This window comes from Physcomitrium patens, chromosome 12 (genome assembly GCF_059467195.1).
Source record: "Physcomitrium patens ecotype Gransden chromosome 12, ASM5946719v1, whole genome shotgun sequence".
Taxonomy (NCBI): Eukaryota; Viridiplantae; Streptophyta; class Bryopsida; order Funariales; family Funariaceae; genus Physcomitrium; species Physcomitrium patens.
In genome coordinates this window covers 16426930-16439311 of record NC_143421.1, presented here as the reverse complement: position 1 = coordinate 16439311, position 12382 = coordinate 16426930, and the positions used below count along the sequence as shown (strand labels likewise).

The following is a 12382-nucleotide window of genomic DNA, read 5'->3' as shown; positions in this document are numbered from 1 at the left end:
CGTATCGCTCGCCCTCTGACCATAGACCAACTGAACAAGAACGGCCAGATCACGTCGACAACAGCAGATTTCACAGGAACAAAAACTCGGCACCGCCGCCGACCACAGAAAACAATAGCTATGCAAACCAGCCTTGCCCGCAGCACACCCCGAAGCAGGACCGCCACCAGACAACACCGCCGCCGTCACCACAACACACCGCACCGAAACAGCAAAACCCCTAGCACCCAAAAAATGCGGAGCTCCCAAAAACAAAAACCAGCAAGAAACCAAAAGAGTCCGACCAGCAGCCGAAACCCCCCTCGACAACTTCTCTCCCCGAGAAATGTGGATCGGCATCTCGCATCGACGGCCCTCTGTGATCGAAACCACATCTCAAAACAGCACCTCCCCCATCCTCCGCGGTACCGGATGCCTGATAGGGATTCGAGCTAGCTGTAAAATCCAATGTATGTTTACAGACTAGTTGATCTTTAAAACTACCTCTGAATTTCTGTTTCCAAGACGACGAATGTATACCCACTTGTGTAACAAATTAATTCCTTCACCACGTCGTGGAGGAGTTCCTGGCTAGCTCAAAATCATCACACTAACGACGAATTATCTGTGTTTCTGGGACTCGTAGGGAGTGTCCATGTTACATGTACCTCAGTTTCGAACTGGAATGTTTATGGCTTTGTCATAGCTGGGTAGACTGCATGGAAATGGCGATGGACTTCGTGTTGCATTCTGGAGTTGGCATCATGGTCAGTTGTTTCCTTTCTGAGAACCTTTCAATTCTTAAACTGTTGGTGGCATGTGCAGTGATTGTCTTTGTGTTAACCTGCATTTGGAACTGTTCAGCACTACGTTGAAATTACGGTTGTCCTGCTCAGCTCGTGGGAGGGCACAAACTGCCCCGCAATTGTACAGCAGGGAAAGTCCTCTTGGACGAACAACCAGGTGCCTAGACTTGCCACAAAAGAATCGTGGATGCACCCACAGCTTTCATTCACACCATCTTTTACCACCACCGGAGTGATGTTGTATCTTATAAGAACTTAGTAAGCTCATATTCAGTAACAACTTAGTAAGCTTTTTATTTCACACAAGGAGGCCCTAACATTCAAATCTAAATCGACGTCGGACTGTACCACACATATCTGGTAAGTTAAAGAGAACACTTGCATATATTAGCCACTGATAATGCGCCCAGATATCTGCTAATTTTACAAAACAAAGCTTTTTGCAACATCGGCCACTAACTAATCTGAGCTCACTCGCCAAATTCCGAGGCCAGTGACAACTGCTACAGAAGCTCCGTAATCCAAGCACTCGCTGCCACCGAAGGGGCGTCATGAAAAAGTCAAGCGGTACATACATCTTACCTAGAAACACTTCCTATGCACAATTGATGGACCTGACTCGTCGTACTCTGATTTCGCGATCCACATCTGCACCACAGAAAGAACAATATGTGCAAACACCGAATTAACCAACCTCTCGAAACATACTCAAATTCCGACTGCTAACTGAAAAGAAGTTCAATATTTACCACGTCCAACGTAGAAAATATCATGCAAACTCAGTTTACCTGCTGGAAGGTGCTGAGGGATGCCAAGATGGAGCCTCCGATCCACACGCTGTACTTCCTCTCCGGAGGCGCCACCACCTTGATCTTCATGCTTGACGGCGCCAATGCCGTGATCTCCTTGCTCATCCGGTCCGCTATCCCCGGAAACATCGTCGACCCCCCCGACAACACGATGTTCCCGTACAGATCCTTCCTGATGTCCACGTCGCACTTCATGATCGAGTTGTACGTCGTCTCGTGGATCCCCGCCGCCTCCATCCCGATCAGCGACGGGTTGAACAGCACCTCCGCGCACCGGAACCGCTCCGCCCCGATCGTGATCACCTGCCCGTCCGGCAGCTCGTAGCTCTTCTCCAGCGACGAGCTGCTCCGCGCCGTCTCCAGCTCCTGCTCGAAGTCCAGCGCCACGTACGCTAGCTTCTCCTTCATGTCCCGCACGATCTCCCGCTCCGCTGTCGTCGTGAACGAGTACCCGCGCTCCGTCAGAATCTTCATCAGCGCGTCCGTCAGGTCGCGCCCCGCCAGGTCCAGTCGCAGAATCGCGTGCGGCAGCGCGTACCCCTCGTAGATTGGCACCGTGTGCGTCACGCCGTCCCCCGAATCCAGCACGATACCTGCATTCCACGCACCGCCACATCTGTTCTCAATCACCTCCCACCTCCACATCCTACCACCACCATCCCCACCCCCTCACCACTCACTCCCCACTCACCCGTCGTTCGCCCGCTCGCGTACAGCGACAGCACCGCCTGGATCGCCACGTACATCGCCGGCACGTTGAACGTCTCGAACATGATCTGCGTCATCTTCTCCCTGTTCGCCTTCGGGTTCAGCGGAGCCTCCGTCAGCAGCACCGGGTGCTCCTCCGGCGCCACGCGCAGCTCGTTGTAGAACGTGTGGTGCCAGATCTTCTCCATGTCGTCCCAGTTCGTCACCACTCCGTGCTCGATCGGGTACTTCAGAGTCAGGATGCCCCTCTTCGATTGCGCCTCGTCGCCCACGTACGCGTCTTTCTGTCCCATGCCCACCATCACTCCGGTGTGCCTCGGCCGCCCCACGATGCTGGGGAAAACAGCCCGGGGGGCATCGTCTCCGGCGAAACCAGCCTGCGCCAAATAAACCAGACCTAATTTCAGATTTTGCGCATTATGCAGAGGACCGATATGTATATAGTACTATGATTGATCAGACAATGTACCTTAGCAAATGCAAGGCGCGATTGTTAGCATGCTCGATTTGCATGGGAGAATTACAGTCGTATATGCGGTAAGCATGCATACCTTAACCATTCCAGAGCCATTGTCGCACACCAAAGGCTGGACTTCCTCACCATCAGCCATGGTTTAGTTTGGACCTGCTCAACCACTTTGCAACACCTAAGCACGAAATACAATTTGTCTTCTTTCATGAATTATCCCAAGGGAGGCGAACATTACAACTGATCCTAGTCCTGGTAGGTGGATTCGATAGACTGATGTGTAAGCAGAGAATCCTTCTGACTTCATGTTCTATGCAAACAGTGCATGGAGTCTACTCCATTAAACCTTCGGGAATCATATTACTGTTCTCACCGAGGTGACACAATTTGAAGGCTCAATTTATGATGAATGCATCAATAGCAGTGCACGAGAGGATTGGCGTGCACAAGTATATACTCGAACAGCTACGAATCATATCAAGAGCGTTGACAACAATCTGAGCGATCTGTCTATCGTGCTTTAAAACGTGTCACTCATCATCCAACCAGGTCGTAGAGTTCCTGGTACTTGAAAGTACAAGAAGACATCAAATCAAGGCGTCCTACATTGCCGTAGACAGCACGACATGCCTCCCATTCTCAACAATTGAAAATTAGCTCTTGAACGAAGCTAAGTCCCGGATCGAGCGATTCTCGTCCGTATCCAACTGCAAAGAAAAACATGTCTTATTTTCACTCCCTAAACATGATAAAACTAAAACTACGTCACGGCACCTAGCATCACATTGCCTGGAACCCTCAAATGACAAAACAATCGAGAAACATTATCAGCAAAAAAATGAATAAACAAGTGAGTGAACAAGAAACAGACTCACTCCATTCTTCACTACACAAGCATTGCGAACAGAGGTGTCACGAGTCCACGCCCCGAAAAGACAGAACTCCAATCTCCGGCCACAACCTACACACTCCTCAACCATTTTTCCAAGGAAGCACGAGACCAAACGCCGCACAAACGCATGGGTGACGATCCACACCACATCCTAATCGCGTTCACGCAACAGGAACTGCGGAGAGGAGAGATTGCAAGCAAGCAAGCAACCCTGGTTCGCACGGGCAGGTATTACCTGAATAAAAAGGCCGGAGCAGAAGCAAAAATGGAGCTCAGAAGCGCCTGCAAACGGGCGTCAGGCGCAGAAAAAGGGGAGTAGCGGAGGTGAGGCGCCAGAAAGCCGCTCGAAAAAGAGCTTAAGCGCGTATCGGTGGGAGGGCGAGAGCAACAATGGGAAGCGGATGCGGGTGATGCTCAAGAGGAGGAGGGGACGACGAAGGAAAGGCAACCACAACACAAGATCGACGGCGGAACAGCTCAGCCCCGTCCGGGCCGGTTGTAAACAATCCGGGTCGGGTCAGGTTAGGCTAGGTCGGGTCTCATAGGAATAGAAGGTACTGGAACACAGGGCCGTGTGCGTATGAGAAAACGAGGGCGACGGAAGGGGCGGGAGTCCGGGTGTCAGAGGGGCCCGGTCCTTGATGCGACTTTCCAACATCTTGTTCATACGTATAAGCATACACATATGGACATCTAATTTTGAGGGGTTGATTTACAAATCTGTTGCTATTTAACAAAAACTGTGCATGGTGATAAATATCATTTAATCGAACACATGAACTGAATACATTTAATGCTTAAAATATACTGTGAAAAATAATTAAATTAAATGGTATATTGAATTTCAAATGGTACCTGATGTTAAAATAAAATAAAAAATGTTTTGTGCAAGATGTAAAACCAATTTTTTAAACCTCACTGTTCACTGATTTACTAAGAACTGATTATGATTATCATCATTTTGCAACACAGGTTTGAGGATTAGATTTATTTGGCATAACTTTGAGTTTGAATATTTATGCAAAGTAAATTTTATTAAATGAGGTTTTTCAATTGAATAGAAGACATGTCAAAACTTCAGAAAATTAAAAGGATCAATATTCATTATTTAGGAGAATTCAATTCTCACCGAAAAAAGAAAAAAGAAACTAGACAACAAACTTTTTTTTAGTATTATTGCAAGATTCAAACAACACAAACAACTTCACTTATCAAAAACAGTTATATTACCTTTTTCTAAATCATTTACGTATTTAAAACATTGGGTAATAAAAATTTCTAATTTATTTTTTAATTTATTAACTTTGATAGGCACAAATAATATCAAAGTATATAAAGTTTTACAAGTTGGAACAACTTCATATACAAAATATTATTAGAAAAAACCTATTAAATTAATTGATAACAATATTAAAATATCTGATTCTACAAGTATCATGTTTATAAATAAAAATTACTTTAAATCTATTTTGCAATATTTTTAAGCTTGAGGTATCATCACAACTCAAGTTTTACAAAGAAAATCAAGTTATAATTTTTTTGACAATCTTTTTAACTTTAAACAATATGATTAATTGAATATTCATATAGAAGAAAGTTTGGTTAATTTATTCATTAAGCTTATAAAAACTAAGGTATTTATAAAAAATAATTATTTTTATAATTTATTTGGCAAACTTCTTAAGTTTGAATAATAATTTATAGATAGTTCTTCTAAAGAAGAAAGATATGCCAATTTATTTAGCAAGCTTATCCAGCTTGAGCAACCATTCAAATAAAATTCTTCTAAATAAATAATTATTAATTTATTTGATAAGATTTTTAAGCTTGAGAAACTATTGAAATCAATTTCTTCAGAAAAAAAAGAAAGATTTCTAAATCATTTAATAAAGAAACTCACTTTGAACCATTTAACAACTTAAGTTTTTTTAAAGAAAAAAGATTTTGAATTTATTTGGAAATCTTACCAAGCTTAATAATTAAAAAAAAAAAATCTTAATGAAAAAAATTAAAATAATTCATCTAGTATTGATTTTGAATTATTACATAATTACAAATTCAATTTTGTCAAAACTTTTAAGGTTTTTCTTATTTTATTTGGTAATATGTCAACTCAAAACACTATTTTGTGTTAAATTCTTACAAAGTAATTATTTTAAATAGTATTCTTAGAAATGTTATAGTAAAAAGAATTTCTATTAGATTTAATATTGTCAAATTTTCAAATGATTTTTAAAACTATTCATTGCATGTAATTTATTTATATAATGTTAAAAATAATAAGATTTATTACTAATTCATCTACTTGCACCATGTTTATGTTTTAAATTTTTATATCTTTATATTTTTTTAGTAATTCTAAAAGTATATCTTATAGTTAATTATAGATTTATATTATTTATTATTTATTATTTTATTTTACCATCAATTTATAAAACAACATATCTAAAAAATACTTGTATCTTATTTTGATAAATAATTATTCTTATAGATCTATATATGTAATAATATATATTTTTTATCTTAATACATATTATTGCAAAAAAATAAAATAAATGCATGTCCAAAAGGTTATCATTTTTTTTAACTTTGAAGGTAACAAAGCCTATCTTTAAATCACCTCAAAGCTTATGATTACTAACTTCTTGATCTTTGTTCAAATTTCTTTCCTTGTTTAAATTTTTTAGATTTTTCTTCACATTTCAACTTATTTTTTCTTCATAAAAATCAGCATTTAACTTTTAAATTTTAAGATTGTCCATCAAAAGATTTAAAAATTATTTTGTCAACCACAAAATCTTTTAGAAGGTTAATCACTCTTATATGAATAAGTTATAAATTACTTCAAACTTGTATCTTCATTAAGTTTTTTTACATCTAATTTACAAATCTGAATAGATTAATCTTTTACCACCTTTGGATTTTTATATTGCTGCAATGAATAGATTGTAAAATAACTATAGACATAATATTATTAAAACGACTTTTATTCTTATGTCATCCAAAAGAAATATAATTTTTTTTATTAGTTTAAAAAATTAACTTTCTTGAATTTGTTTAAATTTTTGTAGTTTTAATTTAATTTAAATACAATTTAAAATCTTAAAAATTATAAAAAAAATGTGGCATATCATAAATGTGTCTCATATCATCAAATATTGCTTTAGCTAACATGGTCTTTTCAATTCCATGCATATCAATAAAACATAATTAAATTATTGCTTGCATTATTTTTAATGCTTAATCAATGTTTTGTTTATAATTATTAATTTTTTATATTTATTTTCTTTTCTAATAAACTAGATTAAAAAATTGGTAAAATATACAATGTATATCTTAAATTCAAACAAAAAAATCTAATGACATGTTTGTATTTTGACCATCAAACAAGCTTTCTAACATGAGGCTTTCCAAATCAGCATCAACATGCATATCCTTTGGTTCATCCCTTTGATAATGTTATTTCTTATATGTTGCAAAATAAGTGATTTGATTGCATCAACTCTCACCAAGAATATATATATGTTTTAATTTTATATGTCTCTTATAAATATTTGTAGAACTTGATCTTTGCAAAGGATCAAAAGTTCAAAATCTTAGATCAAATTGATAAGATCACCAAAACTGGAATGTTAATTTGGTTTTTTACCGTTTTAATTTTCTTAATAGTTATATTTTATTGATAGATATATGCTTAAAAATAAAATTAATAAATATATATATATGCTTAATTAAAATTAAAAATTAAAAATATTAATCAGAAAAACAATATTTATTGTATAAAATTTAATATTACAAAAGTTGTCACAAACAAATATTAAGTATTTTCTAAAGTATTTTAGAATACACAATAATCTATTTCAATCTCTTAGAATTTTTAATATTTTTTTTGAAGATATCCAAAACTCTATCAAATTTATTATGATATTTTATAAGAATATAGAATCTACAATCATTTTTAAAAGTTTCTAAAAATCTTTAATAATCTTCTAAAATGCATTATTATCTTTAGTATTGATACAAAAACTTTTAAAATCTTTAAAAAGTTTATTTTAAAGAATTTCAAATCTATGGCAAAGTCATATCTAAGAATCTCTTTTAAAGGCTTTTATAAGATTTAATTGCTACAATTGAAGCAAATGCACAAAGCAAAGAATACCTTACTTTTACAAATACAAGTTTTAAAATAATCAAAGTATTTTCTTGAATTTTATTTTATTTCTAATTTAATTTTTATTTCTTAAGTACTTCTATTAATTCTATGTCTTTATATGCTTGATACAAATCACATCAATATTTACTTGATTTTAAATATATTTATATTTAAAATAGTATATTTTGATAATTATTGTTATATATATATATATATATATATATATATATATAATCTTAAAAAATTATGTAATTATTGAATTATTTCTTGATATTAAAATACATATATGTAATTACATATAAATATATATGTTATCAATACAAAAATTAATATGTTTTTTTATAAATTTTCTATATAATCAAATTTTTAAGGAATTATTTTGAAATTATTGAAAAATTAATTATATAAATACACAAAAAATAATAAATATATATTTATATATTTATGCATTAATATAATCAAATATTACTAATTATTTTTTATCTGAATAATAAAAAAAATTAAAATTAAATCAATTTATATTTATGTGTATATGTATGCATGTATGTGTGCATGTATGTGTGCATGCATGTATGCATGCATGTATATATGAAATAAAATATTACCAACCTACAAGTCAAGTAAGCTAATTAAAATAATCATATATTTTATAAGTTATATATTATTAGAAATAATATTTAAATTAATATATAAAAAGTCACATAAAAAGTTATATTGATTGAGGAAAACATTGTAGTTGCAATAGCAAAAAATTATGTTTATATAAAATAGATTTAATAATAATAGTGACAATATTGATTAGTTTTGAGATGGTAATTTTTTTTGAAATTAATAGTATTGAAAAAAATATTGAAATAGAGTGAAATATCATAACATGTTTGTTTAGAGTGTGTAGAGACATATGTGGTAAGACATGATATTTTAAGCTAGCAACTTTAAAAATAATTAAATAGAAAAAAAAAAAAAAAATTAGCTTTTCTGGGTTCTTTTACAAAAGAATGGTTTAAAAATGCATTATAAATTTTGGAGGTTTTGGATTGTTGTTAAAGGAATTACTTATGATTTTCTTAAGAGAGATATGTAAAAGAATACTATGCAAGAAAAGACTAGATTAGGAATTCTTTTAAAGATATTAAAATATTATTTTATATATATATTAAAAATATAAAATATTTACATGTAATTTATTTGATTGATTGTATAAATTAGAAACTTTATTTTAATTAATAAAAAATTGTGGCTTGATATGATTGACATGCAAAGCATAAAGTTTTTTACTTTTACATATATAATATAATAATTGTGTCATAAATATAATGAATCACTAAGCTAATTTAAAGAATTAAAAAAAAATAATAAGAAGAATTAATAATTTTAGTATAATATTTATAGTGAGGTTTTAGATACATACTACATTTGTAGCATAATTTTATGATTTGGTATTAAAAACATGCAAATTCCATCATAAATCCTAAATTTAAATTTTTCTAAAATAAATATATTTTTATACTATTATGCTTTAAACATATCTTATCTAGGCTTGATTTTAGATTCTTTACTAACTTGTGAAGGTATTATCTATTTATTCAAATTCTATTTTACTAATATCAATTTATAAAAGCCATAGATAATTCTTTAAACTATGATATTAAACTTGAACTCCCTTCTTTATCAATAATAATCATAGATATGAAGTTATCTAATTCATTTGGCAATTATGTTAAGTTTGAGTACCAACTTATACTTAAAGTAATCAAAGATGTGAGATTGCCCAATTCATTTGGCAATGATGTCAAGCTTGAACACTCACTTCTATTTAAAGTAATCAAAGATGCAAGGTTATCCTATTCGTTTGGTAATGATGTCAAGCTAAAATAATAACTTATATTTAAGGTAGTCAAAGATGTGAGGTTGTCCAATATATTTGACAACGATGTGAAGTCTGAGTACCTACTTATATCAAAGATAATCAAAGGTATGAAGTTGTCTAATATATTTGTCAATGATGTCAAGATTGAGGACCAACTTAGATCTAAGGTAGTCAAAGATGTGAGATTGCTCAATTCATTTGGCAATGATGTTAAGCTTAAGCACAAACTTATATCTAAGGTAGTCATTGATGAGAGGTTGCCTAATTCATTTGTTAATGATGTCAAGCTTGAGCACTCATTTATAAATAAGGTACTCAAAGGTTTGAGGTTGTCCAATTCATTTGGCAATGATGTTAAGCTTGAGCACTCATTTATAATTAAGGTACTCAAAGGTTTGAGGTTGCCCAATTCATTTGGAAATGATGTCAAGCTTGAGTATCCCTTCATATTTAAGATAATTAAAGATGTGAGGTTATCCAATTCATTTGGCAGTGATGTCAAGCTTGAGTAATAACTTATATTTAAGGTAGTTAAAGATGTGAGGTTGCTCAATTTATTTGGCAATAATGTCAAGCTTGAGTAATAACTTATATCTAAGGTAATCAAAGATATGAGGTTACTTAATTTATTTGGCAATGATGTCAAGCTTGAGCAATAACATATATTTAAGGTAGTCAAAGATGTGAGGTTGCCCAATTCATTTGGCAATGATGTCAAACTTGAGCAATAACTTATATTTAAGGTAGTCAAAGATGTGAGGTTGCTCAATTCATTTAACAATGATGTCAAGCTTGAGCACAAACTTATGTCCAAGGTAGTCATTGATAAAAGGTTACCTAATTCATTTGGCAATAATATCAAGCTACAACATTCACTTGTACTTAAGGTAATCAAAGATGTGAGGTTGCCCAATTCATTTGGCAATAATTTCAAACTTAAGCAATAACTTATATTTAAGGAAGTTAAAGATGTAAGGTTGCCTAATTCATTTGGCAATGATATCAAGCTTAAGCAGTGACTTATATTTAAGATAGTTAAAGATGTAAGGTTGTCCAGCTCATTTGGCAATAATGTTAACCTTGAGCATCTCTACATATTTAAAGTATTTAAAGATGTAAGATTCCCTACTTCATTTGGCAATGAAGTCAAGCTAAAACAGTCACATATACTTAAGGTAATCAAAGATATGAGGTTGCCTAATTCATTTCGCAATGATATCAAGCTAGAGTACTTACTTGTATTTAAGGTGTTCAAAGATGTGAGGTTGTCCAATTCATTTGGCAATGATGTTAAGCTTGAGCATTCACTTATATTTAAGGTAATCAAAGATGTGAGGTTGCCCAATTCATTTGATAATGAAGTCAAGCTAAAGCAACAACTCATATTTAAGATAGTCAAAGATGTGAGGTTGCTCAATTCATTTGGCAATGATGTCAAGCTTGAGCACCAACTTATATCAAAGGTAGTCAAAGATGTGAGGTTGCTCAATTCATTTGGCAATGATGTCAAGCTTGAGCACCAACTTATATCAAAGGTAGTCAAAGATGTGAGGTTGCTCAACTCATTTGGCAATATTGACAATTTTAAGCACCCTCTTACGTCCAAGGTAGTCAAAGATAAGAAGATGTCCAATTCATTTGGCAATAATATCAAGCTTGAGCATTTACTTATATTTAAGGTATTTAAAGATATGAGGTTGCCCAAATCATTTGGCAATGATGTCAAGCTTGAGCATTCACTTATATTTAAGATATTCAAAGATATGAGGTTATTCAATTCATTTGGTAATGATGTCATGTTTGAGTACCATCTTATACTTAAGGTAATTAAAGATGTGAGGTTGTCCAATTTAGTTGGCAATAATGTCAAGGTTAAGCAATAAATTATATTTAAAGTAGTCAAAGATGTGAGGTTTTTTAATTCATTTGGTAAAGATGTTAGGCTTAAATAATAATTTATATTTAAAGTAGTTAAAGATGTGAGGTTGCCTAATTTATTTGGTAATGATGTCAAGCTAGAGCACTTACTTATAGTTAAGGTAATCAAAGATGTGAGGTTGCCTAACTCATTTGGCAATGATGTCAAGTTAGAGCACTCAATTATACTTAAGATAATCAAAGATGTGAGGTTATTAAACTCATTTGGCAATGATGTCAAACTTGAGGACTCACTAATATTTAAGGTAGTTAATGATGTAAGATTAAACAATTTATTTGATAAAATTGTTAAGCTTGAGCATGATACTATGAATAAATACTTAATATAATTCAATATCTTATAAATTTCATCAAAAGTTGGCTGATCACTAGGATTAAATTTTCAACAATCTTTTATCAAAATCTCCAAAATCGGCGGACAATGATCAAGAAGAATTGGACATTCACCACTTTTTATCTTTCTTCTTATCTCATAAGGTCTTGAACTTAAAAAAGGCTCTTTTCCGGTTAGTATCTCACAACACATCATATCAAAACTAAATACATCACTTTTAAATGCATACTTTTGTATATTAATAGTTATAAGTCCATTATCTTCAATTTTTGGTTCATTGAAATCAATCACTTCTGGAGCCATATATTTCGGAGTACCTATATTGAATGTTTGAGTAAAATAACTATTTTCTTTGATTTTGGACAATCCAAAATCTGCCAATTTTGCATGCACATACCCATTTTCCATGTTTGTTACTTTTATC

At 33.3% G+C, this 12382-nt stretch overlaps 1 protein-coding gene across 4 annotated transcripts; it reads right to left on the bottom strand.

Annotated features, from left to right (window-relative positions):
• Positions 1–1054: 1054 nt before the first annotated feature.
• LOC112289521 (actin) lies at positions 1055–4041 on the bottom strand. Of its 4 annotated transcripts, none has more exons than XM_024534775.3 (5): positions 3647–4041; positions 2854–2927; positions 2286–2679; positions 1574–2187; positions 1055–1433 (listed from the first exon to the last, which is right to left on the bottom strand). In XM_024534775.3, the coding sequence occupies exons 2-5, from the start codon at positions 2911–2913 to the stop codon at positions 1368–1370; spliced, it is 1134 nt and encodes a 377-aa protein (XP_024390543.1). In that variant the 5' UTR covers positions 2914–2927; positions 3647–4041; the 3' UTR covers positions 1055–1367. The 4 variants fall into 4 exon arrangements, with proteins under 4 accessions (XP_024390543.1, XP_090111169.1, XP_024390541.1 ...); XM_090255043.1 differs by having other exon boundaries at positions 2854–3478; positions 3899–4041; XM_024534773.3 differs by having other exon boundaries at positions 2854–2949; positions 3899–4041.
• Positions 4042–12382: the final 8341 nt, after the last annotated feature.